The 26,064-nt window shown below is 45.4% G+C and overlaps 2 protein-coding genes across 3 annotated transcripts; one reads left to right on the top strand and one right to left on the bottom strand.

The window, feature by feature from the left end:
* Nucleotides 1-1,593: 1,593 nt before the first annotated feature.
* Nucleotides 1,594-18,993, top strand: LOC105495080 (carnitine palmitoyltransferase 2). The gene is made up of 5 exons (XM_011764264.2): nucleotides 1,594-1,892; nucleotides 5,508-5,588; nucleotides 7,101-7,207; nucleotides 14,840-16,144; nucleotides 18,055-18,993. Exons 1-5 carry the CDS (start codon nucleotides 1,741-1,743, stop codon nucleotides 18,384-18,386), a joined length of 1,977 nt encoding a protein of 658 aa, XP_011762566.2. The 5' UTR covers nucleotides 1,594-1,740; the 3' UTR covers nucleotides 18,387-18,993.
* On the bottom strand, nucleotides 18,894-25,587 carry CZIB (CXXC motif containing zinc binding protein). 2 transcript variants are annotated; one of them, XM_011764262.3, is made up of 8 exons: nucleotides 25,458-25,586; nucleotides 25,150-25,233; nucleotides 23,757-23,813; nucleotides 23,312-23,393; nucleotides 23,070-23,101; nucleotides 21,589-21,666; nucleotides 20,798-20,863; nucleotides 18,894-19,533 (listed from the first exon to the last, which is right to left on the bottom strand). In XM_011764262.3, the coding sequence occupies exons 1-8, from the start codon at nucleotides 25,461-25,463 to the stop codon at nucleotides 19,456-19,458; spliced, it is 483 nt and encodes a 160-aa protein (XP_011762564.1). In that variant the 5' UTR covers nucleotides 25,464-25,586; the 3' UTR covers nucleotides 18,894-19,455. The 2 variants fall into 2 exon arrangements, with proteins under 2 accessions (XP_011762564.1, XP_011762565.1); XM_011764263.3 differs by lacking the exon at nucleotides 23,757-23,813 and having other exon boundaries at nucleotides 25,458-25,587.
* Between the last annotated feature and the right edge of the window lie 477 nt (nucleotides 25,588-26,064).

Raw genomic sequence — 26,064 nt, 5'->3', positions numbered from 1 at the left:
TATGGAACAGACAGAATGTACTTGGCTGCCCCAAACAGGGCTAAAGGGCAGTTCTGTTCCCAAAATGGAATTCTGTTGTGCTTAAGCCAGGCAGCATAATTGCGTGTCTTTTGGTAACTCCCTGTCTTCTTCTGTAAAATGGGAGTCACTGGGTCCTTAGGTTCCAGTTTTCTTTATGCCCCTTTGCCAATTTCATTGAAGGAAAGAACTTTAATGGGGTTGTGTGTGTCTGTGTGTGTGTGTGTGTGTGTGTGTGTGTGTGTGTGTGTGTTCTGGGTTAGTGAAAACTTCACCAAATTCAGCCACAGAGAAACCCTAGTCAAAAAAAATTTAAGATTGTAGGAGAAATGGACAAATGATGAAAAAAATTAATCCTTCAGCTCCTTCTAAGATCAAGGACTGGGGCGTGGTGGGCTGCTCTGCAGCTGTTTTGTGATGGATGAGGGATGATGGATCTATGTTCAAGTAGCGGAATCTTTTTTTTTTTTTTTTTTTGAGACAGAGTCTCGCTCTGTCGCCCAGGCTGGAGTGCAGTGGCGCTATCTCGGCTCACTGCAAGCTCCGCCTCCCGGGTTTACGCCATTCTCCTGCCTCAGCCTCCCGAGTAGCTGGGACTACAGGCGCCCGCCACCTCGCCCGGCTAATTTTTTTGTATTTTTAGTAGAGACGGGGTTTCATTGTGTTAGCCAGGATGGTCTCGATTTCCTGATCTCGTGATCCGCCCGTCTCGGCCTCCCAAAGTGCTGGGATTACAGGCTTGAGCCACCGCGCCCGGCCAAGTAGCGGAATCTTAAAGTCAGGAGTTGGAAGGAATCTTGGAGGTGGTCTGTGGTGACCTTCTATAGGAAGCCTCTTCCAATAGACTGAACATGGAAGACTTCCTAGAGCCGGAGGACAAGGGTTTCCTCTTAGCAATGAGCTTCCTGTTTTTGGAAATGCTCAAGCTGAGAATGGATGTTCAAGCAGAGGATATTCCGCTTGGAAAGGGCGTTCTGCACTGAAGTGGTGGCCAGCGGGAAACGCCAGGTTTCCAGCTCCTGCACAAATCCTTTCTAATATCCATCTACTCAGGTGAGCTGGCAGGGCAGTAGCTGTGCAGTGTTCAGAGTCATTTTATGTCAATGATCTTCACCTCGGTTTACTAACAACAGTAACAACCGTTACCGTTTACTGCTTTCCTATTAAGCACCATGTACTGTGCATAACATGTTATCTTTATTTCATCTCTATAATTTTGGGAGGTACGTTGAATCATTACTATCTATCTACTTCTTAGGTGAGGAAATAGAGGTTTAATATTTAGTCCACAGTCTCGCAGGGATGGAGCCTGGATCAAATTTTGGGTTATCAGATTCCACACACGTTTCTTAGCTTTTCTTTTTTTTTTTTTTTCAGCTCCAATTTGTCTTGCTCCAGAAAAGGGGAAGGAGCGGCTGCGGATCTCTGTCTCCGGCCTCCTAGGAAAGCGAAGGGAGACCAGCGGTGCGGAGGCTGGGGCCCCCTTCTGGGTGGGGCCTAGTGGTGGGCGGGGCCTGGCAGTGGGCGGCCCCTGTCCGGAAGGGGCCAGTCCGGGGCGGAGCCGACGGCCTTACAGGGGCCGGAAGTGGCCTGCGGGAGGAGGAGAAGTGGGTTCGGAGTCCTGAAGCAGTGTCCCGGGCCCTAAGGGGCGACGGCGGTCTTGTCTTTAAACTCCAGAACTACGCATTTGCCGCGTTCTCGCCGCCGCAGGCTCCCGGGACGATGGTGCCCCGCCTGCTGCTGCGTGCCTGGCCCCGGGGCCCTGCGGTTGGTCCGGGAGCCCCCAGTCGGCCCCTCAGCGCCGGCTCCGGGCCCGGCCAGTACCTGCAGCGCAGCATCGTGCCCACCATGCACTACCAGGACAGCCTGCCCAGGTGAGCCCGGCCTCCGGGTCCCCGCCGCCCGCTGCCATCCCAGGATCGGCCCCAACCTGACTGCAGTCACTCATGACTCTTCTAGTGAACCCGCTTCGGCCCCCAAGCCCCTACCATGGAGGCTGCCACATCCCCTAATCTGGAAGTCTTGGGACTTTCAGAATCTCCTAGCACAGGAACCTCAGAACCCTCAAATTGTCTTCCAGAACCCCTCGATGCTATCTCATTCTCCATCTTGAACCCTTCTCAGATTTCCTCTCCATTAACCTGACTTCCAGCCAGCTAAACTAAGTCCTCTTCTCCCTGAAAAATGCCAGACCTGCATATTTCCAGCACCGCTGTAACCCCTCAACTGTGGTGTCTCCTGAAGTACTTTAATGACTGCCTCACATTCCTGCCCGGAATGTGGGTAGGCTGATTCCTAATACATCATGGTTACCATTCCTCAACTTCTCCCAGCATCGCCTTCACCCCTGTCACTCAGGACCCTCAGCCCCACCTCCCGTTTCTCCAGTACTCTGTTCTTTCACCCCCCCCATCAGCCCCCACAAGCACAGCCCTCAAGTGTTCACCCTTGCCCTCAACTGACCCTCCCCCACGTTTTTAAATCTTTAATCTCCTAAGTCCAGTGTTGATCCGGAAACCTTTCACTCTCTCCGAGCCCTCCTCAACAGGTTCCTTCCCTTAAAATATCCTACCTCATCCACAGTACCCCTTGTAAGTGCAGCTCACCCTCACAGAATTCTAGATACCACCCTCAGTACCCCGTCCACACTCCATCATACTCAGATCCAGGGCCTACCCAAATTTCTCTTCTCCTCCTCACCATGGGCTACCCTGCCTTCGAAACACTTCACCCAGAATCGACTTCCCGTCTGAAAATAGCCCTAGTAAATCCTCTCCCCTTCCCTCCCCCAGTACTTTCTTAAATCCGGCTTCCGATTCTCCCCAGCCTTCGAACTCCACCTTCGCCTGAGCCGCCAGGTCTCCTTCTTCAATATTACATATTTTCTTCACCCTCTAAACCAAACCTAAACTAACTTCTAACTTACTGAGTGAGTAACTCCGTTCCTGGAGCCAAGTTCAAAATTTGTCTCAAAGACCCTTCTCACCTTATTTCTCACCAAACTGTCCTCAGGGATTCCCCGTACCCAGGAGCTAGAGGCCAGGCTCCTTCCCTGTGTGTGAAACAAACATTGTGTCACAGGCCTCACCCGAGCTGCTGGGTTGTTGTTTTTCTCCGCATCCGGGACCATTTAACCCAGTGTCATCACTACATACCCCCACCCTCTCAGGAGGATCGAGTGATTCTTGTGAAATTACATTTTATGCAAACATCTAAGACAAATGAAAATGAGATTATCTACACGTAGCAGGAGGGAGGAAGAAAAAGGGGCTTTGTGCCTGTGGAATAAACCTGTGTGTATGAGCTGAGCCAGTATGTGGGTGAAAGGTGAGGACGGACGGAACCTGTCTTCACTTGCCAAGTTCAGAGTCAGATGGTCACTGACTTTCAGGCAGGCCTGGGCCCCACCCAGGTTTAAGATCAGAGGGATTTTCTGCACTTTAGAATTGGAAAGCTGGGAGGAATATTCAAGATCATTTATTCCAACCCCATCCACAGCACAGTCTGTAGGAATCTGGAGGTACCAATTCAAACTCCAGTTCAAATAGTACCACTAGTCACCCATGCATAACCTTAAGCAGCCAACCTCTCCCAGACCTCCATTACCTTATTTGTAAATTGGGAGTTAGATGAGAGATAAGATTCCTTCTCTCTCTCAGATTATAGACTGATAACATGTATAATCTTTCACACTCACTCATTGATGTCATACTTGGTGAAAAGCCCTAACTTTGAGGTCTGGTAGAATGTAGTTTCAGATTCTGGATCTGCAAGTCTTTAGCTATAATTTTGGGCAATTCTGTTAACTTCATTGAGCCAATTTTATTTTGTTTTTTTTGGAGACAGAGTCTCTCTCTGTTGCCCAGGCTGGAGTGCAGTGGCCCTATCTCGGCTCACTGCAACTTCTGCCTCCCGGGTTCAAAGGATCCTCCTGCCTCAGCCTCCCAAGTAGCTGGGATTACAAGCGTGCACCACCACGTCTGGCTAATTTTTGTATTTTTAGTAGAGATGGAGTTTCACCATGTTGGCCAGGCTGGTCTCAAACTCCTGACCTCAAGTGATCTGCCCTTGGCCTCCCAGGTAGCTGGGACCACAGGCATGCACCATCATGCCTGGCTGATTTCTTGTATTTTTTGTATCTTTTGTAGAGACAGGGTTTCACCATGTTGCACAGGCTGGTCTTGAACTCCTGGACTCAAGCACTCTGCCTGCCTCGGCCTCCCAAAGTGCTGAGATTACAGGTGTGAACCACCATGCCCAGCTTCACTCCAGAAATTTTTAAGTAGGACTTTTTTTTTAATCAAATTGCCATTGTCTCTAATGTAGAATTTTGTTTAAAAGGAAGAAGGTAAACTTTCATGAATATCCTTACTGTAGTAAAACCAAATTTTAAGAAACATATGTAGGTAACTCTGGATTTATGAGGTAGCTGAGATAGTATTTGGAATTTTTCTGAGTAAGTCAGTGAATGTAAGGGGATCTATGGTGTTAAAGTGTTGTAAATGGGTACTTAGTGCAGTCTAAGTCATAATGGCAGTAAATGATTTATTTTTGTCATATTGTGGATAAACATGCATTAAAAATAAACTGATGAACCACAGTATATCTTATATTAGGCTTTTAAACTGCTTTATGTATCATGTTTCATTTCCTAAATGACTGATACATTTCAGTATTTTGCATATCAGTGTTAATTTTTAGTTGGTAGAGGCAACCTAACAAACTCTGTTTGTTTTGCTATTAGGGGATATTTCTTTCAATAAAACAAATGAATTGGAAGAGAAAATACACCTCACTTTACTGTCCATGTGTTTTAATTTCATAATAAGCCAGTAACTTCATCACCATAGCCATCTTTGGGAATCCCTAGCAGAGAGAATGATGAGTAGGCAAATTGCTGTTCCTGTTATTTAAGCACATGGGACTATTTGGTTCTTCCTAATAGCGTTCCTGGTGTCTGGACATGGCTTACTGGTTGATTCCTACCTTTCAGTGACTGTAGCCCCCATATAACTGGCCCTTGGACAGATCTGTGTTTCACTCTTATATAATTATCTGTTGTAAAATGCAGAAGAAAATTTAAAAAATAGAACCTTTTCATTTTATCCTAGGGGAGAAAAATGCAGTTGTTCAAACTAAGGCTAGAATTAAATCAGGGCAATACAGTGTTAGCACAGGTGGTGTCATTTTGACCAGAAAACAGGAATGCTTGGGGCAGCTTCTGCTTCCCCATTTTGAATCTATTATTATTATTTAAGATATTATATTCATATTTTATGTAGAGATTTAGTTGTTATTTTACTTAAAAGTAGAGTTACCATTGATATACTTGGCATTAGTAAACCCACAGATTCTGATTTGTCTGTGGCTTCCAATTATTGGTTTTGGGGGAGGAAATTAATGATCTAGTAATCAGTTCATTAGCTTGTAAAGCTAATTAACCTCTTCCACATACTGTCAGCCTTACACTGACCCTGCTTTCTCCCCAGGCTGCCTATTCCCAAACTTGAAGACACCATTAGGAGATACCTCAGTGCACAGAAGCCTCTCTTGGATGATGGCCAGTTCAGGTAAATACTGAGAACCTTGGGTGAGCATAGTTGGGGTGGTTCAAGACAGGCTGGCAAGTAGTGGTGGACCAAGCTTCAGGGAATGTTTGTGACTTGACTGGGTCTCCAGAAACCCAGAACCTAGTTGTGCCTTTGCAAGTTCAGGAAATAGATTTTCATTCAGGAAGGACTGACCGAGCCCTGAGAGTTCCTCTAAACAGGCTCAAGAGAAGATAGTTTATAAGTCAGAATGCCAAATGTGTACTTCCCCTTAGCAGGTGTACCTGGGAGGCTTGCTGGTCCTGGTCATTTATAGAGAGCATGTACCCTTGGAAGGGAGGTCCACTGAGGAGACCATACAGCAGACCAGAAGTCTGCGTTGTAAGCATGTTTATTGAGTTGGATAGCATGCCTCCAAAATTTATGCCCTTTTCCACGAAATTTAGTATATGATCTTATTTGGAATTAGGATTGTGGCAGATGTAATTAGTTAAGATGAGGTCCTACTGGAGTAGTGTGGGTCCTTAATTAAATATGACTGGTGTTCTTGTAAGAAGAAGGCACAGAGACAGCCATATGAGGACACAGGCAGAGATTGGAGTGATGTGTCAACAAGCCACGGCATGCCAGGGATTGCTGGCAACACCAGAATCTAAGAGAAAGCCATGCAACAGATTCTTCCCCAGTCTTCAGAGAAGATATAGTCCTATTGACACCTGGATTTTGTCCATAAAGCTTCCAGAACTGTGAGAAAATAAATTTCTGTTGTTTTAAGCCACCCAGTTTGTGGTGTTTTGTTATAGCAGTCCTAGGAAGCAAATACAGCATAGAATTGGAAAATAATATCAAATTTTGTCAAAAAGTGGATTGCATTAAGCTCTTGTAGCCTAGTGTACTCTTTTTTCATAATGGAAATTATTCTGTACAGGTAACTGGCATTGTTGGAATCACAGAACTCTTCACTGGACAGTGATGGAGAAACAGATGAATTATCCATAATCTAGTCCTCTGTTTTCAAGTATTCCTTATTAGTCATTTAAAGTTTCTCTTGATATGGTAATAGCTACCAGTTATTGAGTATTATGTTTTAGGATATTCTGAATCCTTAGCTTTATAAATATTTTTAATCTTGTAAAGTGGTATTATCCGTTTTACACATCAAGAAACTGAGACTCAGATCAAGTAACTTATCCAAGATCACACAGTTTGAAAAGCGACAGAGCTAGCATTCAGACTTAACTTCTGTTGACTCCAGAGCTTGTGTCCTTTTCTCTGTGCCAAACTGCCTCCTAGGGTATGGATTATTTTGTGAGATGTTGATGGATTTTCCTAATCATTCATTTTAAGAAGGTAGTCTAGATTATCAATTTTAGATTGATTCCTGTTCTGGTTAGAGGTACTTTCTGATCTCATTCTGGGTTTTAGGGCTATGCTGTTGGGGACCCAAAATTCTATTCTGAGTTCCTTGCCATGAACTTAAAAATCACGTATTCCCTACCATGGTTTGATTTTGTCTTTTCTTGAATGTTTTAGGAAAACAGAACAATTTTGCAAGAATTTTGAAAATGGGATTGGAAAAGAACTGCATGAGCAGCTGGTTGCTCAGGACAAACAGAATAAACATACAAGCTACATTTCGGGTAGGTAGGCTGGGCTGTGGGTATGATTTCTCCCAGAGCCCTCCATAATGAAAAGTAAGGCATATTCTCTCCTGTTTGGGTCTCAGATATTTTTGGTGAGACCAGCAAATGAAGTAACATCTCATCCTCCCTTCCTGAGGTAAATGTTAAGGCTGAGTGTGTTCCTCCTCTACTGAGGTGTTGACTGCAGCCCATGCTCAAGAATGGGCTTCTCTGTAGGTGGGATTGAGGCCGGCCTTCTCTGTAGGTGGGATTGAGGCAGAACCTAATCAATGGTCCTGTCTGAAAAGGATGCAGGATTAAAGTCCTATGTCCTGTATCATTCTGGGTCCTTCACTGTCAGGCAGAACTGTCCTCTCCAGCCTCTTCTCTCACCACCCACCCTGACACACTTCCTGCTGAACTCCTCATTGATCCCTGAACCCTTAGTCTTTTATTCTTCTGTGCCTTTATCCATGCTGTTCCCTCTACCATTTTTTTGCCTGGCAAATTCTTCTTTTAAGATCCAGGGAGGATGGTTTTCTGTGAAACCTCAGTCCTTTTTCCACTCCATTCAGAGTTGGTTGCTTCCACCTCTGTTCCTACAGCACTTCTTTTAGTTTATACATTTGCCAAGGTTATACATGCACATAGTTTAAAGAATCAGACAGTTCTATAAGGCTTGTTAGGAAAAAGAGCAACTTCCTTATCATTACCTTATTTCCCACTTCTCACTTTCAGCTCCTAAATCTTTTGTTATATACCTCGTATCTCTAAATTAGATACTTAAATTAGTGCATCTTGATTTTTTTGCTTTAGTCATTAGCTATTGACATCTCATTGTAGAAGATTAGAATTCAGCAGTATTTTACATCCCACCACATATGTGGGATGTGTATACACGTACTTCCTGTCCCCTCATTCACAGCATAGGGATTTGTAATTTTGGATAACTCAGTATCTAGTGTTTATGCTATTATGATCATATAAACATTATTGTCAGCTGACTCATATAGCATATTGGGATGGTTTTTCCTTTCCAGTACAAAGTTTTTGTTTTCTCTGAAGTTAATAATTATTCCATCCTTTCTTTTGTTTAGTTTCCTATGTGCTTACTAATTTACACCCAGACTCTTCACAAGCTATCTGAATCTCCTCTCAATACATGAAAGCAGATTGGACATTCTATCCATTTTGGTCTTCTTGACGAAACTTCTTCCAGAACTTGCGACATGCTGTAGTCTGGATTTGTGAACCTCTTGGCCTACTGTGAAGCTGCTCTCCTGTGCTCTTTCACCATCAGCCGGGACATCTATCATCACTTTCTCATGTTGGGACTCATGTTTCTTGTCTTTCATATTTTCTTATTTCTTGGCTTTTCTTTTCTTTTTTTTTTTTTTTTAAATCAAAGCACATATTCCCTTTACTATCTGGAAACAGAACATGGGAACACAAATTTTAAAATGGCCCTTATACTTCATTGATAATTTGGCCGGGTTTGAAATCATTTTTCCACAGAATTTTGGAGCCTTTGCTCCATTGTCTTTTAGCATCCAGTGTTGCTGTTGGTAAATCTAACGTTATTCTGAGACTTAAATCTTTTGACTATTTCTTCTCTCTGCCTTTGGAAGCTTTTTAGAATTTTCTCTTTGTCCCCAGTGTTTTGAAATTTCAGGTAATATGTTTTAGTGTGAGTCTATTCTTATCCATTTTGTTGGGTCACTCTGTGAGTCCTTTGAATCTGAAATCTCATCCTTCAGGTCTGGGATATTTTCTTGTTTTATTTCTTTGGATTTCTTCCTCTCCATTTTTTTTCTCTGTTTTTTTCTTTGTGGAACTGTTATCATTCAGGTGTAGAATTCCCGGGTCTCATCCTCTAATTTTCTTATCTTTTCTCTCACAGTTTTCATCTCTTACTCTTTTTGTTCCATTGTCTTGGGGGACTTGACTTAATTTTAATCTCTCAACCTGTCTGTTTTTAAAACTCCTGTTTTCCTATTTTTTACTTTCACAAGCTCTTTTTTCTTCTTATGGTGTTCTTTTTAAAAATAGTTTATCTCTGAGAATTTTTTTAAAGATCTCGTCTCTCTTCATAGTCTATTGCCTTCAAGTTGCTTTTCTCCTGTTTGCTTTGCCCTTTCTTCAGATGCTTCATAATCCTGTGTTGTCCTAGATATGAATGAGATATTAAAAAGCTCTTGGAAGCTATGTGGATGAGGGTGAGGCTTGTCAGTTACAGATTTGCTCTAATATGATTGATATGGTTTGGCTCTATGTCCCCACCCAAATCTCATCTTTGAATTGTAATACCCATGTGTTGAGGGAGGGACCTGGAGGGAGGTGATTGGATCATGGGGGCGGTTTTCCCCATGTTGTTCTCATGATAGTGAGTGGTTTCTCACTAGCTCTGTTAGTTAAAAAGTATTCGGCAGTTCCCCCACTTGTTCTCTTTCTCTCCTGCTGCCACATAAGATGTGCCTTGCTTCCCCTTCACCTTGTGCTGTGATTGTAAGTTTCCTGAGGCCTCCCCAGCCACAAGGAACTGTGAGTCAATTAGACCTCTTTTCTTTATAAATTACTCAGTCTCAGGTAGTTCTTTATAGCAGTGTGAAAATGGACTAATATAGAAAATTGGTACCAGGAGGGGTGCATTGCTACAAAGATACCTGAAAATGTGGAAGCAACTTTGGAACTGGTTAATAGGCAGAGGCTGGAACAGTTTGGAGGGGTCAGAAGAATACAGGAAGATGTCAGACAGTTTGAAACTTCTTAGAGAGTTGTTGAATGGTTTTGACCAAAATGCTGATAGAGATATGGACAATGAAGTCCAGGCTGAGGTGGTCTCAGATGGAGATGAGGGACTTATTGGGAACTGGAGCAAAGGTCACTCCTTACTATGCTTTAGCAGAGAGACTGGTGGCATTTTGTCCCTGTCCTAGAGATCTGCAGAACTTTGAACTTGAGAGAGATGATTTAGGGTGTCAGAAGAAATTTCTAAGCAACAAAGCATTCAAGATGGCTTTTCTGAAAGCATATGGTCGTATGCATTCACAAAGAGATGATCTGAAATTGGAACTTATGTTTAAAAGGGAAGCAGAGCATAAAAGTTTGGAAAATTTGCAGCCTGACCATGCAGTAGAAAAGAAAAACCCATTTTCTGGGGAGAAATTCCAGCCACCAGCTGCAGAAATTTGCATAAGTAATGAGAAACCAAATGTTAATAGCCAAGACAATGGGGAAAATGTCTTGAGGACATTTCAAAGATCTTTACAGTAGCCCCTCCCAGCATAGGCCCAGAGGCCTAAGAGGGAAAAATGGTTTCCTGGGCCCTGCTGCTCTTTGCAGCCTTGGGACATGGTGCCCTGTGTCCCAGGCACTCCAGCTCCAGCCATGGCTAAAAGGGGCTAAGGCACAGCTCTGGCCATTGCTTCAGAGGGTGCAAGCCCCAAGCATTGGAGGCTTTCTTGTGGTGTTGGGCATGCAGGTGTGCAGAAAACAAGAGTTGAGGTTTGAAAACCTCCTCCTAGATTTCAGAGGCTATATGGAAACACCTGGATGTCCAGGCAGAAGTCTGCTGCAGGGGTGAAGCCCTCATGGAGATCCTCTACTAGGGCAATGCAGATGAGAAATATGAGGTTAGAGCCCCCACACAGAGTTCCCAATGGGGAGCCTAGTGGAACTGTGAGAAGAGGGCCACTGCCCTTCAGACCCCAGAATGGTAGATCCACTGACAGTTTGCACCATGTGCCTGGAAAAGCCACAGGCATCCAACACCAGCCTGTAAAAGCAACCATGGGGGCTGTACTCTGCAGAGCCACAGGGGCAGGGCTGCCAAAGGCCTTGGGAGCCCACCCCTTGTATCAGCATGTCCTGGATGTGAGACATAGAGTCAAAGATCATTTTGGAGCTTTAAGATTTAATGGCTGCCCTGCTGGATTTCAGGCTTGCATGGGGCCTGTAGCCCCTCTGTTTGGGCCAATTTCTCCCTTTTAGAATGGGAGCATTTACCCAATGCCTGTAACCCCATTGTATCTTGAAAATAATTAACTTGTTTTTGATTTTACAGACTCATAGGCAGAAGGAACTTGCCTTGACTCAGATGAGACTTTGTACTTGTAATTTTGAGTTAATGCTGGAGTGAGTTAAGACTCTAGGGGACTGTTGGGAAGACATGGTTGTTTTGAAATGTTAGAAGTACATGAGATTTGGGAGAGGCCAGGGCAGAATGAGGTAGTTTGGCTCTGTGTCCCCAACCAAATCTGATCTTGAATTGTAATAATCCCCAAGTGTCAAGGGAGGGACTTAGTGGGAGGTGATTGGATCACGGGGCGGTTTCTCCCATGTGTTTCTTGTGATAGTGAGTTCTCATGAGATCTGATGGTTTAGAAGTGTTTGGCAGTTCCTACTCCTCACTTATTCTCTCTCCTGCTGCCATGTAAGATGTGGCTTGCTTCCCCTTCGCCTTTTGCCAGGATTGTAAGTTTCCTAAGGCCTTCCCAGCCATGCAGAATTAAGTCAGTTAAACTTCTCTTCTTTATAAATTACCCAGTCTCAGGTAGTTCTTTATAGCAGTGTGAAAACAGACTAATACAGTGATCCAGCTAAACTGCTTCCCTGGGTTGCCCCTAATGGTAGTGTCATTGGGTTAGATTCCCTAGGGAAGCTTTTCTAGTAAACTGCCAAAAGGTTGCTAGTGTTGTAGAAGGTAGGGTAAGTAAGAGAAGAAGATTTGAGATCCTAACTGTGATTCAGGTCTCCCAGTTTTATTTTATTTATTTTATTAGACAGAGTCTCATTCTGTCACCCAAGCTGGAGTGCAGTGGTGTAATCTCGGCTCACTGCAACCTCTGCCTCCTGGGTTCAAGTGATTCTCCTGCCTCAGCCTTCTGAGTAGCTGGGACTACAGGCATGTGCCACTATGCCTGGCTAATTTTTTGTATTTTTAGTAGAGACAGTGTTTCACCATGTTAACCAGGATAGTCTTGATCTCCTGACTTCATGATACACCCACCTTGCCCTCCCAAAAGTGCTGGGATTACCAGCGTGAGCCACCACACCCAGCCCCCAGTTTTATTTTTTCCAGAGAGTAAAACTTAAGTCTTCTACCAGAGTGCGGAGGGAATCTCAGGTTGTGGTAGTGGTGATATAATTAAACAGTCCTTCAACCAGATGTATCTAGGTTACCAACTACTGAGCCCTCTGGGGGTTCTGCTGTGCAAATCATATGATTTCTTGGCTTTTTCTCCTGCCAATTTAGGATTGGCTTTCTCCAGTCTGCTTTAGTCATTACCAGTTGCATAAGTGCTTTCCAGCTTCTAGTATTTGTTTTCTCATCTCCCATTCTCTTGGCCTGACTGGTTTATGTCTCTTTGAAATTCTTTTGCTAAGTGGGGGTCAGAGGCATGAATTTATGTCTTCTCACATCAAATATATCTTATCCACCAGTACTTTTCTCTCATCATTTTAGTATTATCTCCCATCATTTAGCATTGCATTATGTTTTAATTATTTGCTTCCTTCACCAGAGTTTTTCAGAATCAAAGACCATGTCCTATTCCTCTCTAAATCCCCTGGACCAAGGCCTGGCACAGCACTGATTCTCAAGGGATGGAATGAGTGGATGGACCAACAAATGAGTAGTAGACAAATCTGCATCTATTAATCCTTTTCCCAGTGCTATACATATAAATGTTATTTGCCTGAATGAAAGATGGTCCTTATTTATAGAGTTTATTCATGCTTACTAATCCAAGCAGGAACTTTCCCTGACATATTGCTTTTGGAATTTTTACAGGTAAAACATCTACAAGAACTCAGAGGGCTAGTTTGAGTGATCCATGCACTGATAGTTCTAATAGCCTTTTGAGTACTTTCTAAACAGGGAGTGCACAAATGTACACTGTACACAGGAGGACAATGAAGATGTTCCCCCCTTGTCAGGGGGGGCAGTCAAGTATGATTGTTGCCCCTGAAAGGAGATGAAGCAAGAGAAACCTAAAGAGATGGGGTGGGAATTAACTATTCTGTTCCAACATGAATACAAGTGGAGTGTTACCATATTTTATTCCTTTAAACCAAGAAAGGAAACCAAAGAGGAAGAAAAAGCAATTAATAAACATTAGGAAAATGCAAACCAAATCTGCAGTGCTATACTACTTTACACCTACCAGAATATCTCCATGCAACAAGACATATGATAACAAGTGCTGCTGAGGATGTGGAAAAATTGGAACCCTCATAGTCAGCTGGTGGGAATGGTGCAGCCACTTTGGAAAACATCTTGGCAGTTCCTCAAAGGTTAAACAGAGACTTACCATGTGATAGCAATTCCACTCCTGGCTATGTCCATATAAAAACATGTATAAGAATGTTCATAACAACATAATTCTTAATAGCTAGGCACAGATGGCTCACACCTATAATTCTAGCACTTTAAGAGGCTGAGGTGAGAGGACTGCTTGAGGCCAGGAGCTTGAAACCAGCCTAAGCAATATAGTAAGACCCCATCTCTACAAAAAATAAAAAAAAATTAGCCAGGCTGGTGGTGTGCATCTGTAGTCCTGGCTACTTGGGAGGGTGAAGTGGGAGGATCACTTGAGCCCAGGGTTCAAGGCTGCAGTGAGCCATGATCGCACCACTGCAATCCAGCCTGGACAACAGAAATCCTGTGTGTCTTAAAAGAAAAAAAGGCAATATAATTCATAATACAGTGGAAACAGTTCAAATGTCCATTAACTGATGAGTGGATAAACAAAATATAGTATATCCATATAATGGAATATTATTCAGCCATAAGAAGAAATGAAGAACTTACATGCTACAACATGGATGAATCTTAAAAACATTATTAGGAGGCCAAGGCGGGTGGATCGCCTGAGGTCAGGAGTTTGAGACCAGCCTGCCCAACATGGTGAAACCCCATCTCTACTAAAAATCCAAAAATTAGCTGGGCATGGTGGAGGGTGCCTGTAATCCCAGCTACTCGGGAGACTGAGGCAGGAGAATCACTTCAATCCGGGAGGCGGAGGTTGCAGTGAGCCAATATTGCGGCACTGTACTCCAGCCTGGGTGACAGAATCAAGACTCCATCCCAAAAAAACAAAACAAAGGCCGGGCGCGGTGGCTCAAGCCTGTAATCCCAGCACTTTGGGAGGCCGAGACGGGCGGATCACGAGGTCAGGAGATCGAGACCATCCTGGCTAACACAATGAAACCCCGTCTCCACTAAAAATACAAAAAAAATTAGCCGGGCGTGGTGGCGGCGCCTGTAGTCCCAGCTACTCGGGAGGCTGAGGCAGGAGAATGGCGGGAACCCGGGAGGCGGAGCTTGCAGTGAGCCGAGATCGCGCCACTGCACTCCAGCCTGGGCGACAGAGCGAGACTCCGCCTCAAAAAAAAAAAACAAAACAAAACAAAACAAAACAAAACAAAAACATTATTATAAGTGATAGAAGCTAGATGCAAAACACCATATATTGTATGACCCCATTTATATGTCTTGAATTATTGCAGAGCAAAAACATTCAGGGAATTCTCCCCGCTGGAGGTTGATGCCATTTCCTTTGCCTATGCTTGAATTTTTTTTCTTCTTCAAATTTTATTTTTAGGAACAGCATTAACATTTTATGTTATTTTTTTCTTTTTATTTTTTAGGACCCTGGTTTGATATGTACCTATCTGCTCGAGACTCCGTTGTTCTGAACTTTAATCCATTTATGGCTTTCAATCCTGACCCAAAATCTGAGTATAACGACCAGCTCACCCGGGCAACCAACATGACTGTTTCTGCCATCCGGTTTCTGAAGACACTCCGGGATGGCCTTCTGGAGCCAGAAGTGTTCCATTTGAACCCTGCAAAAAGTGACACTGACACCTTCAAGAGACTCATACGCTTTGTGCCTTCCTTTCTGTCCTGGTATGGGGCCTACCTAGTCAATGCATATCCCCTGGATATGTCCCAGTATTTTCGGCTTTTCAACTCAACTCGTTTACCCAAACCCAGTCGGGATGAACTCTTCACTGATGACAAGGCCAGACACCTCCTGGTCCTAAGGAAAGGAAATTTTTATATCTTTGATGTCCTGGATCAAGATGGGAACATTGTGAGCCCCTCAGAAATCCAGGCGCATCTGAAGTACATTCTCTCAGACAGCAGCCCCGCCCCCGAGTTTCCTCTGGCATACCTGACCAGTGAGAACCGAGACATCTGGGCAGAGCTCAGGCAGAAGCTGATGAGTAGTGGCAATGAGGAGAGCCTGAGGAAAGTGGACTCGGCTGTGTTCTGCCTCTGCCTAGATGACTTCCCCATTAAGGACCTTGTCCACTTGTCCCACAACATGCTGCATGGGGATGGCACAAACCGCTGGTTTGATAAATCCTTTAACCTCATTATCGCCAAGGATGGCTCTGCTGCCGTCCACTTTGAGCACTCTTGGGGTGATGGTGTGGCAGTGCTCAGATTTTTTAATGAAGTATTTAAAGACAGCACTCAGATCCCTGCCATCACTCCACAGAGCCAGCCAGCCACTGCTGACTCTACTGTCACTGTGCAGAAACTCAACTTCAAGCTGACTGATGCCTTAAAGACTGGCATCACGGCTGCTAAGGAGAAGTTTGATGCCACCATGAAAACCCTCACTATCGACTGCCTCCAGTTTCAGAGGGGAGGCAAAGAATTCCTGAAGAAGCAGAAGCTGAGTCCTGATGCAGTTGCCCAGTTGGCCTTCCAGATGGCCTTCCTGCGGCAGTACGGGCAGACAGTGGCCACCTATGAGTCCTGTAGCACTGCCGCATTCAAGCACGGCCGCACTGAGACCATCCGTCCGGCCTCCATCTATACAAAAAGGTGCTCTGAGGCCTTTGTCAGGGAGCCCTCCAGGCACAGTGCTGGCGAGCTTCAACAGATGATGGCTGAATGTTCCAAGTACCATGGCCAGCTGACCAAAGAAGCAGCAATGGGTGAGGCAGGGGAGGGGAGCATGCCCTTGGGTCTTGTCCTCAGTGCTTGAGTAAGCAAGCCTAAGTCATATTCTACTCCAAATCTGATTTCTACCCCTTCACTAAGTTTAATCCATCGCCAACTCCCCAAATAAATTTTCTTTTCTACCCTAGCAGTCTGAACAGCCACACTAGCCACTAGGGATCAGAATGTTCTTGCCTCCTAAGCAGGCGTGGGGGAATGCATGTGACTTTGTGCTCATTTAAGGTCACTCTGAGCTGTGACGTGTCATTCTTTTTCTTTTTTTTGGAGACAGTTTCCCTCCTTCATCCAGGCTGGAGTGCAATGGCATGATCTTGGCTCACTGCAACCTCTGCCCCCAGGTTCAAGTGATTCTCCTGGCTCTGCCTCCCGAGTAGCTGGGATAATAGGCACCCACCACCATGCCTGGCTAATTTTTGTATTTTTGGTAGAGACGGGGTTTTGCCATTTTGGCCAGGCTGGTCTTGAACTCCTGACCTCAGGTGATCCCCCCCACCTTGGCTTCCCAAAGTGCTAGGATTACAGACATGAGCCACCGCGCCTGGCCCTTTTTGGAGACACAGTCTCATTCTGTCACCCAGGCTGGGGTGCAGTGGTGCAATCATGGCTTACTGCAGCGTCAACTTCCTTGGCTCAAACAATCTTCCTGCCTCAGTCTCCCAAGTAGCTGGGACTACAGGCATGCACCACCATGCCTGGCTAATAATTTTTTTTTGATGGAATTTGTTGCCCAGGCTGGAATACAATGACACAATCTCGGCTCACTGCAACCTCTGCCTCCTGGGTTCAGGTAATTCTCCTGCCTCAGCCTCCTGAGTAGCTGGGACTACAGGCTCACAGCACCATGCCCAATTTTTATATTTTCAGTAGAGATGGGGTTTCACTGTGTTGGCCAGGCTGGTCTTAAACTCCTGACCTCGTGATCCACCTGCCTCGCCCTCCCAAAGTGCTGGGATTACAGGTGTGAGCCACCACTCCGGGCCTAATTTTTAAAATTTTTTGTAGAGATGAGGTCCCACTGCATTGCCCAGGCTGGTCTCAAACTCCTGGGCTCAAGCAATCCTCCTGCCTCGGCCTCCCAAAGCACTAGGATTATAGGCGTGCACCACTGCACCCAGTCTCCTTTTTCTGTTACTCATTGGTTATCAGACTGACTTTTGAAAATGTAGGATTTCTAAACTTGTGGCCCCACTAACTTCACCTCAGTTGTAGTGTGTCTGCTCTCTGTAAACAGGTCATCTCAGAAACTCTTCCCAGTTGTCATCTGTCATTACCTTTCTTTGATAAAATTCAAGACCTGGAAAGGACCTGGAGGGTCACAGTTGTCCTTTCATGTTGCTATGAAGTGCTGGAAGTGAAGGGAACCTCCCAGACATTCTAGTCTTCTCTTCCTCCATTTTATAAGGAGAAGACCAAGCCACTGGCCCGGTTACACAGCAAATTAGTAAGACTGAGATTAGAACCCTGGTCAAACAGACTTTCCATTTTGTTCCACTGACTCAATCTTCTCTTTTACACTTGAATCAGACTTACAGTTTTATCGTAGTTTTTGAGTCCATAGCTCTCTTCGTGTACTGTCTTGACTCTTTGACTAAACTGATTTCAAATCTTTAAAATTGTGCTTTCCTTTTAGGCTCATTTTTAGCTCAGCTGTTGACAGCTATTTTTAAATATAACATGACATAATACACTTTCTAAATAATTTGAAATATTCTAGCTTGAGCTGCTCTGAAGGTTAGTCAGCTGGTGGTGGGCATAGAGGTAGACAGAGCCTTCCCCCATTCTCAAGGATGCTGTGATGGGTATTCCTACCATGTGGTAAGTGGGGAGGTTTTCCTGAGGTCCTTTTCTGTCCTTGGACTCTGGTTTTCCATTTTGTTTCTCACAGGTCAGGGCTTTGACCGACATTTGTTTGCTCTGCGGCACCTGGCAGCAGCCAAAGGGATCATCTTGCCTGAGCTCTACCTGGACCCTGCATACGGGCAGATAAACCACAATGTCCTGTCCACGAGCACGCTGAGCAGCCCAGCAGTGAACCTTGGGGGCTTTGCCCCTGTGGTCTCTGATGGCTTTGGTGTTGGATATGCTGTTCATGGCAACTGGATAGGCTGCAATGTCTCTTCCTACCCAGGCCGCAATGCCCGGGAGTTTCTCCAATGTGTGGAGAAGGCCTTAGAAGACATGTTCGATGCCTTAGAAGGCAAATCCATCAAAAGTTAACTTCTTGGAAGATGAAAAGCTACCATCACTTCCTCATCATGAAAACTGGGAGGCTGGGCATGGTGGCGTATGCCTGTAATCCCAGCACTTTGGGAGGCTGAGGTGGGTGGATCACTTGAGGTCAGGAGTTTGAGACCAACCTGGTCAACACGGTGAAACCTCATCTCTACTAAAAATACAAAAACTAGCTGGGCATGGTGGCATGTGCCTATAATCCCAGCTACTTGGGAGGCCGAAGCAGAATTGCTTGAACCCAGGAAGTGGAGGTTGCAGTGAGCTGAGATTGCACCACTGCACTCCGGCCTGGGCAACAGAGCGAGACTCTGTCTCAAAAAAACAAAAAAGAAAAAAAAACTGGGGCCTGTGTAGCCAGTGGGTGCTATTTTGTGAAACTAATCATAAGCTGCCTAGGCAGCCAGCTACAGGCTTGAGCTTTAAAATCATGGTTTTAAAGCTAAACGTGTAATTTCCATGTGGGACTAGATCACAACTAAAGATAACACGAGATTTCAGTTTTAAGGGCATTTAATCAGGAGGAAAGGTTTGGAAAACTAACTCAGGTGTATTTATTGTTTAAGCCAGAAATAAAGTTTAATTTTTGCTTGAAGATAGTTCTTAATTTTTTTTTAACCTAATTCCTAATCGTCACAAAGATCTTTCCAACAGCAAGTTCAGTAAGTTCAGGTAATAGTACGTCACCATTGGCTTCTGGCTCATTGAGTGATGGTGGGATCGCAGTTTCCTCTCTGTAAACTTGCCCTTGACTGGGGAGATACCATCTCCTTAAAAACACTCTTCATATTCCTAAGGAGTGAACTGCTGCTGCACGAATTCTTATTTGCGGAGGGAGTAGCTGCTTCCTTCCTTCACCTCCATGCACCAGTGCAGCATGGACAGGGGCTTTATTGATGGGGCTTGGGGAACTGTAATAAAGTCCAGCATGCAGACTGTGAAGGTTTGGTATAGCCGCCAGGAGACAAGGGGCAAAGGAACCAGCCTCTGTGGGCTCTGCTGCTTGGAGTACATTGTCCTTTCTCAGTTTGTAAGGGCAACTGTGCAGGAAGAGGGATCAGCACTTCACAAACTGGTGGGTGACCTCGTAGATTCCCACAGACTCCTGGGCCTTTTCATCATAGTCAGTCCAGTCCTGGGAAACAAAATGGCAATGTGAGCCTCACAAGGCAGAATGCAGCAGTGTGGGGAGCAGAGAACTGGGACTTAAAAGGCCCAGCTCAGGCTCTGACGCAAATAATCATGAACATGTATGACCCTGAACAGAGCCAGATAACTCAGGCCTGAATTCTAGCTCTTTCAGTTGTGTGACTGGGCAAATCACTTAACTTCTCTGAGCCTCTTCTCCGAGTCCTGTCTTCTATTAAAAAAAAAAACAAAGGACAACAATGGAGTTCATATTGAATGTTGAAAGAATCAAATGAAGTAACACATTTAAAAGAACTCAGCAGCTGGGTGTGGTGGCTCATGCCTGTAATCCCACACTTTGGGAGGCCAAGGCAGGTGGATCATTTGAGGTCAGGGGTCCGAGACCATCCTGGCCAACAAGGTGAAACCCCATCTCTACTAAAAATACAAAAAATAGCCAGGAATGGTGGTAGGCACCTGTAATCCCAGCTACTTGGGAGGCTGATGCAGGAGGATCACTTGAGCCCAGGAGGCAGAAGTTGCAGTGAGCTGACACTGTGTCACTGCACTCCAGCCTGGGCAACAGAGTGAGACTGTCTCAAAAAATAAAATAAAATAAAATAAAATAAAACAAAATAAAATAAGAACACTCAGCATAGTGAGTGCCTGGCACATATAAGAGCTCAGTAAATGCTAGCTGCTGTTACTAGGTGCTATGCAAATGAAATGAAGTTTTTGTCCTTCAAGGCATGAGCACAAGGCTTTTTTATCTGCAGGGTAATAATATGTCCAGTAATACAGACTCTTTCTTGTTCTTCATGGTAGTTAGGTGCAATAAAGCCGCCACAAACAATGAATTAGGGAATACTGAATGAATACTCCCTGGAGAAATACAAGGTTAGGTTCCTATGAGCCTCTGGTCACATTTTCATCAACCAATCAATAATCTAGCTTTATGTGTTTCTGTTTAAAGATACCTTACTTAATATATATTGTTGATTCATGAACTCACAGCCAGCAGCACTATAGCTCATGCCTGAATAAAGCTTATCTAACACGTATTCTCTCTGTAAGGGGCATCATAGCTTTTCCATATGTAGGAACATTAGAAAGCACTTATAGCACTATACTTGTGGCCATTTCAACAGCAAAATCACTAACAAAAAGCACAAAAATACAAAGTTGGCTTTCCACTGATGAGCCTTGTCCACCAAAAAAATATTTCCCACCAGGTGCCCTATAATACCTCCCAGAGCCCCCAAGTCTCATACCTTCTCCTGTAAATCAATGTCACTGAAGACTGTCCCTGACTCCACACCTTCAGCAGCAAACCCAGCCTGCAGGGGACAAGAAGGTACCAGTTAGTTTTGGCAAAAGGAGGCATTGGGCTATAAGTGAGGGCTGGCCAGGTTGCTGGCTCTTCTCACACTTTTGGGATGGAGGACAGAGATGCAGTACAAGCAACTGTCTTGGAATAACTGCCGATCTTCCAGGACCCGGCAGCTGCCTCAGAACTAGAGTGATGGTTTCTCTGAATTACAGTCCTGGACCAGAAGGCAGCAGGTGCAGCATAATCCCTTCCACTACCCCAGGTTTGCTGAAGGCCCCTGGGCATGTCATTTCCCAGGTTGGACCTTAGTTATTTATAAAATGGGGATGAAGTATTTGCTCTTCTACCTCACAGATTTGTTGTGAGGTGAAACATGCACAAATAAAGGGGGATAAGCACCAGCTCAAGTCAGATAGACCTGGGTTGAAACTATAGCTCCATTGCTTACTGTGTGACCCTGAGCAAGTTGCAACATCTCTTCAGTTCCTTACTCATCTGAAGAACAGGATGAATAAATTCATAGGGTTACCATGAGGATCAAATGTGGTAACATGTGAAAATGACAGCATGGGTGCCCAAGCATACAGCAGCCACTTAATAATGGACAATTATTACTACCACTAGAAAGGAGAAATGTCTAGTCCATGGTCTCTGTAGGTAGCAAAGTTCTGGCTGTCACTTCACGCATCCCCTCCCCAAAGACAGAGATTCCACAGAAAGATACACACACACCTGGGGCTGGAAATCAACTGGTTCAAGGCCCCTGCACTCAAACTCCACTATTGTCTTGAAGTTCTCATTGTCTTCAGCCTAGAAAGGAAGTGTGTTGAAGAGGTAGGCCCAAAAGAGCTCTCAAGATGACCTCATGGCTCCTCTCCTTCCCACCAAATGGGCACTTACTGCCCCTGGAGGCCTACCATGAGACCCAGGAACAACTCATCCCCTTCTTAGAGGAAGCCTGCCTTGGGCACCTGCTCCCTATGAGGCTTTCTGTAGACAGTAGACATGGAGGCTGCAGAAGAGTGTGGATGCTGGGATCAGCCTGCCTGGATGTAAGGTAAGCTCTGTCTCTCTTCCCCTCTGGGCCCAAGATTCCTAAATTGTCAAATACAGCCGAGGAAAGCTCTACAATTTTATTGTGAGATTTTGAAATGCATATAAAGTGCCCAGCACAGTGCTCAATAAATGGTAAATAAAATTATCAACACCAAAAATATGAACAAGAATGTTAAGCTCCAAAGTCTCTAGATCATCCAAACAGACCCAGTACACTTAGCCACAGCCTTTTGCTCACTATCTGCCATTAAGTAAGGGAGTGGGCTGACTTACAGCGGTTGAAATGGTTATGTATGTGGAGGGGACACCTCTTGCGGGGTAGATGGCCAGGAAATTCATGCCTACCTGACCTATGGGCTTAGGGGCCACAAGTGCCATGCCCACACATTCAGTCTCATCCTGTCATTCACTGTAAAAATAATTTCCTGCACACTGACTGGATTTTGACCAGGAGGAAAACAGAGCAGAAGCTCTGGGATCTGGAACAGTGAAGAGCCTCGGACTCTGGTACTGGTAAGGCAATTCTCTGTTAGTGCCCTAGTTCGATTCTTATTTGTCTGTATTTTCCACTAGACTATTATGTACTTGAGGGCAAGTCCTCATTTCATTTCTCTTTAACTTCAGGACAAAGCCAAGAATTTGGCACAACTCAAGATACTTTAAATAAATACCAAATAAGGAATAGGTGAATACAAATAACTGGCTTTCTTTAAACAAACAGACCCAAAGCACACACTCCCTCCCTCACCTTTGGGCTAACTTGCTCCATAGTAACATATAACTATCTAATAACACTGATACTATAAAGGATGGGATGCACCAAAGGACTACCCCACCTATGGTTTCAGAGAAAGCTTGCTAGTCCCCTAAAATGAAGACAAGGCAAGTGCTCTCAGTGATGCAAACTGAACAGCTAGATTGTGTCAGAGGTCCCCTGAGATCCCACAGCCCAGCCCTCATAAGAAGACGCTGCAAGAGGCAATATACCAAGCACTCAGTGTACAGTGAATAAATGACTGAGGGAAAGAAGAACTAAGTTCATGAGTGAATATCCTATGGCAGGTCACTCTGATGCAGGCATGACTCTAGAACCCAGACCTACTAACTCCAGTTAGGATTTAACCCCACCATCCCTGCCACTACAGCAACAAACTTACATTGTAAGGCTTGATGGTGCTGCTTAATATCTCTGAAATAGAAAAGAGAACACAAAGTTGACTTGAGTCCATGCCCTGGCCCCAGCCAGGTGCCCAGATGTGGCCCTGAAAAAGATCGTGCTGCACAGGTGTCGGCATCTTAGGCTTGACTCCACCCTCAGGTAACATGAGTCTACTTTCAGCCTGGTGCCAGGAAGCTGTGGGCCACCCTGGCAGAACTCAGTATGCACAGCCTGACCTACCGATGGAATTTTCTCTTGCACACAGCTTGCACTTCTGGACCATGGAAGCACTGCCACGGCCCCCCTTCAGTGCCACACTGTCCTGGCAAAAAGCAAACAGAACTTTCAGTCACATATGAATTAGATGTACGGTCCTGAGGAGATTGAGCCCACCATGTATTGTCCACTGAAAGAGACCAAGACCCAGAAAGGGTAACTTACTAGGACAAGACTCCTGGGAAGGCTTCCTGAGGAAAATAAAAAAAGAGCTTCTCCTTGATTTTGAACTCTGCCTCATATCTCAAAGATGTCTGTTGAACCCAGTGCTGATCACACTGACACCTGCCCTCCCAAACCACAAAAAGCAGGGAGCAAAGAACTGGAGAGATGAAGGCCAGTTTCCCCAAATCCCTGCCCAGAAGTGTATGTGTGTTTGTGAGTGTTTATGATGGGGGGGAACAGTTACCATCAGCCGGATGTACTGCCACTTGTCCGAAATCTCACCACAGTTGCCACATTTCATCTTTGGGGGAAAAAGAATGTTAGTAAAGCAAATGGCTCAGCTGGGCAGACACCAAGGAAGGGGTAAGAACAGTGGGAGGTGGGCAGGCTCATGGCCTACCTTCTCGTTGGCAATCTCACTTCATCCCTAACACCAGCCCCAGCAAGGACAAAACTAGACCTATCTCTGGGCAAAGGGTAGATAGGTAAGGCTGTTTAATATGCCGGCATGCCCACCCTCCTCTATGAAGTGTTCAGTGTGGCCAGGGATTCAAGGCATCTGTGGTGCAGAAATGGCTTCAATGGGGGTGGGGGGAAATAGGGAGAGATTAGTTAAAAGATACAAAATTACACCTACATGGGAAGAATAAGTTCTAGTGTTCTATAGCACTGTAGGGTGACTATAGCTAACAATAATAGTTTCAAATAGCTAGGATATTAAATGCTCCCAACACAAAGAAACGATACATGTTTGAGATGAATATGCTAACTACCTTGATCTGATCACTATATATTACATATATCGCAACATCACCATATACCCCATAAATATGTACAATTCTTATGTGTCAATTAAGAAAAAAAAAAAAAGAGAAATGGCCTCGGCAGGCCCCCCACCCACTCTGCTTGGTTGGCTTTATGGTCCCACAGGCCCTGTATGTCACTGGTGTATTTATCACTCTGTTGTGACTCTATTTTTCTGTCTCCTTCACTCGATTCGGCTTCTTGAAGCCAAAGAACAGATTCTCCCACGTAAGCCCTGGTATTCAGGCTTCAAAATCCTGGGAAATAAAAGTAGTCCGGAGGCAGCTTCCTGAAGAACAGGGCTTTTGAGAGGTAGAGAAGGATGCTGGGATTTTGACCAGGAGGAAAACAGAGCAGAAGCTCTGGGATCTGGAACAGTGAAGAGCCTCGGACGGCTGGAGAAGGGGAGGCCTCTGTAGACCATGCCGCTAGGGTACCAGCTTTACCAGTGTGGGAGGGAAAAGGAAGGGTGGACTACGCACAAAATTAAACTATTTCACAATAAAGAAAACCAAATCAATAAACGAAAGGCGAACTATTCACCTTATTAAATAATCACAACGTCCCTTCAAGCAGCATTTCGTTTAGTGTCCGTTTACAGACCACGAAACATTTAACACAGGGAAAAACTACAAAATGAAGCTTTCCAAGACTGCCAATTAGAGATAAACCAATACACTTTAATAAAAAGTAAACGTAAAATTCTAACTAGGAAAACCCCAAACACTTAATGTGCCTGGTTAAATATTTTCTCATACTGCCGGAGAGAAGGCTCCGGTTCAGCACTGAGATCAGGACGGGCCGCCACTCCCCGGGCCCCGCCCCAGCCGCACCTTCAGGTACCACCGGAAGTCCTCGCCCACGGGCCGGAGGTTGGTGATGTTCTCCAGCGTGGCTTTGAGTTGCAGCGCGATTTTCTGAGGGGGAGGGCCAGAGTAACTGCGTCAGCCGTGCCTGCGCAGCTCCACGCCGGCCCGACCCTCCCGCATTCCCAGCCATGGGTGCCACAGGGAGACATTCCTTCTGCTTCCTGCTCCTTCAGCGTGAACCCACTCGCTTCATCTCCTCCTGGCGCGAGCTCTTGCCTCCCAGACCCTCGCCACCTCCCCTCTGTGTCCCCGCGGCGGGCGGCTCCCCTCACCCCCATGGTGGCCCTCTCCGCCGGGTGCTGGCTGCGGCCGTTGCTTTCCGGCGCGTCGTAAAAGGCGAGTGCCGTCTGCGCACCCTCAGTAGGGCCTGGCGGGGCGGGGCCGCGGGGCAGGGAGCTCTGCCTGCGGCTGCTCGCCTGGCCCACAGGCTTTTCCCATCAGGGGATCCGGGGCCAGTGAAGGTCAGCCAGGTTCGCGAGCAACCCGTGCTCAGACCAGCGGAAGCCTGACTCCAGGATTCGGTGGTGCCACAGACAGTGAACGCCGATTTTGTGCCTGCTCTAAGCGAACAAGACAGTTGCTGCCCCTCAGTTCTTTTCAGGCGCTTCACTACTCTGCTTGCCCTCGAACTTCTCAGATCACGTCAGCTCCCTCTGCCCAGGGGAAAAACTACAAAAGGAAGAGTACCAAGACTACCAAATAAAGATAAACCAATACACTTTAAAAAGCAGAGTGTATTGGTTTATCAGATTTGGGGATGATGCCTTTCTTTAAACTGCCCTTTCCTGTTTCACCCAAGAGACCTGGTTTCTAGGCCCCTCTCCAGAGGTTACCCTGTGTCCACATCCTTTTCATTGTGGTCCCTGCGACTGGACATTC

This window comes from Macaca nemestrina, chromosome 1, assembly GCF_043159975.1.
Source record: "Macaca nemestrina isolate mMacNem1 chromosome 1, mMacNem.hap1, whole genome shotgun sequence".
NCBI lineage: Eukaryota > Metazoa > Chordata > Mammalia > Primates > Cercopithecidae > Macaca > Macaca nemestrina.
The sequence above is the reverse complement of the archived record's forward strand: the minus strand, read 5'-3'. Positions and strand labels throughout refer to the sequence as shown.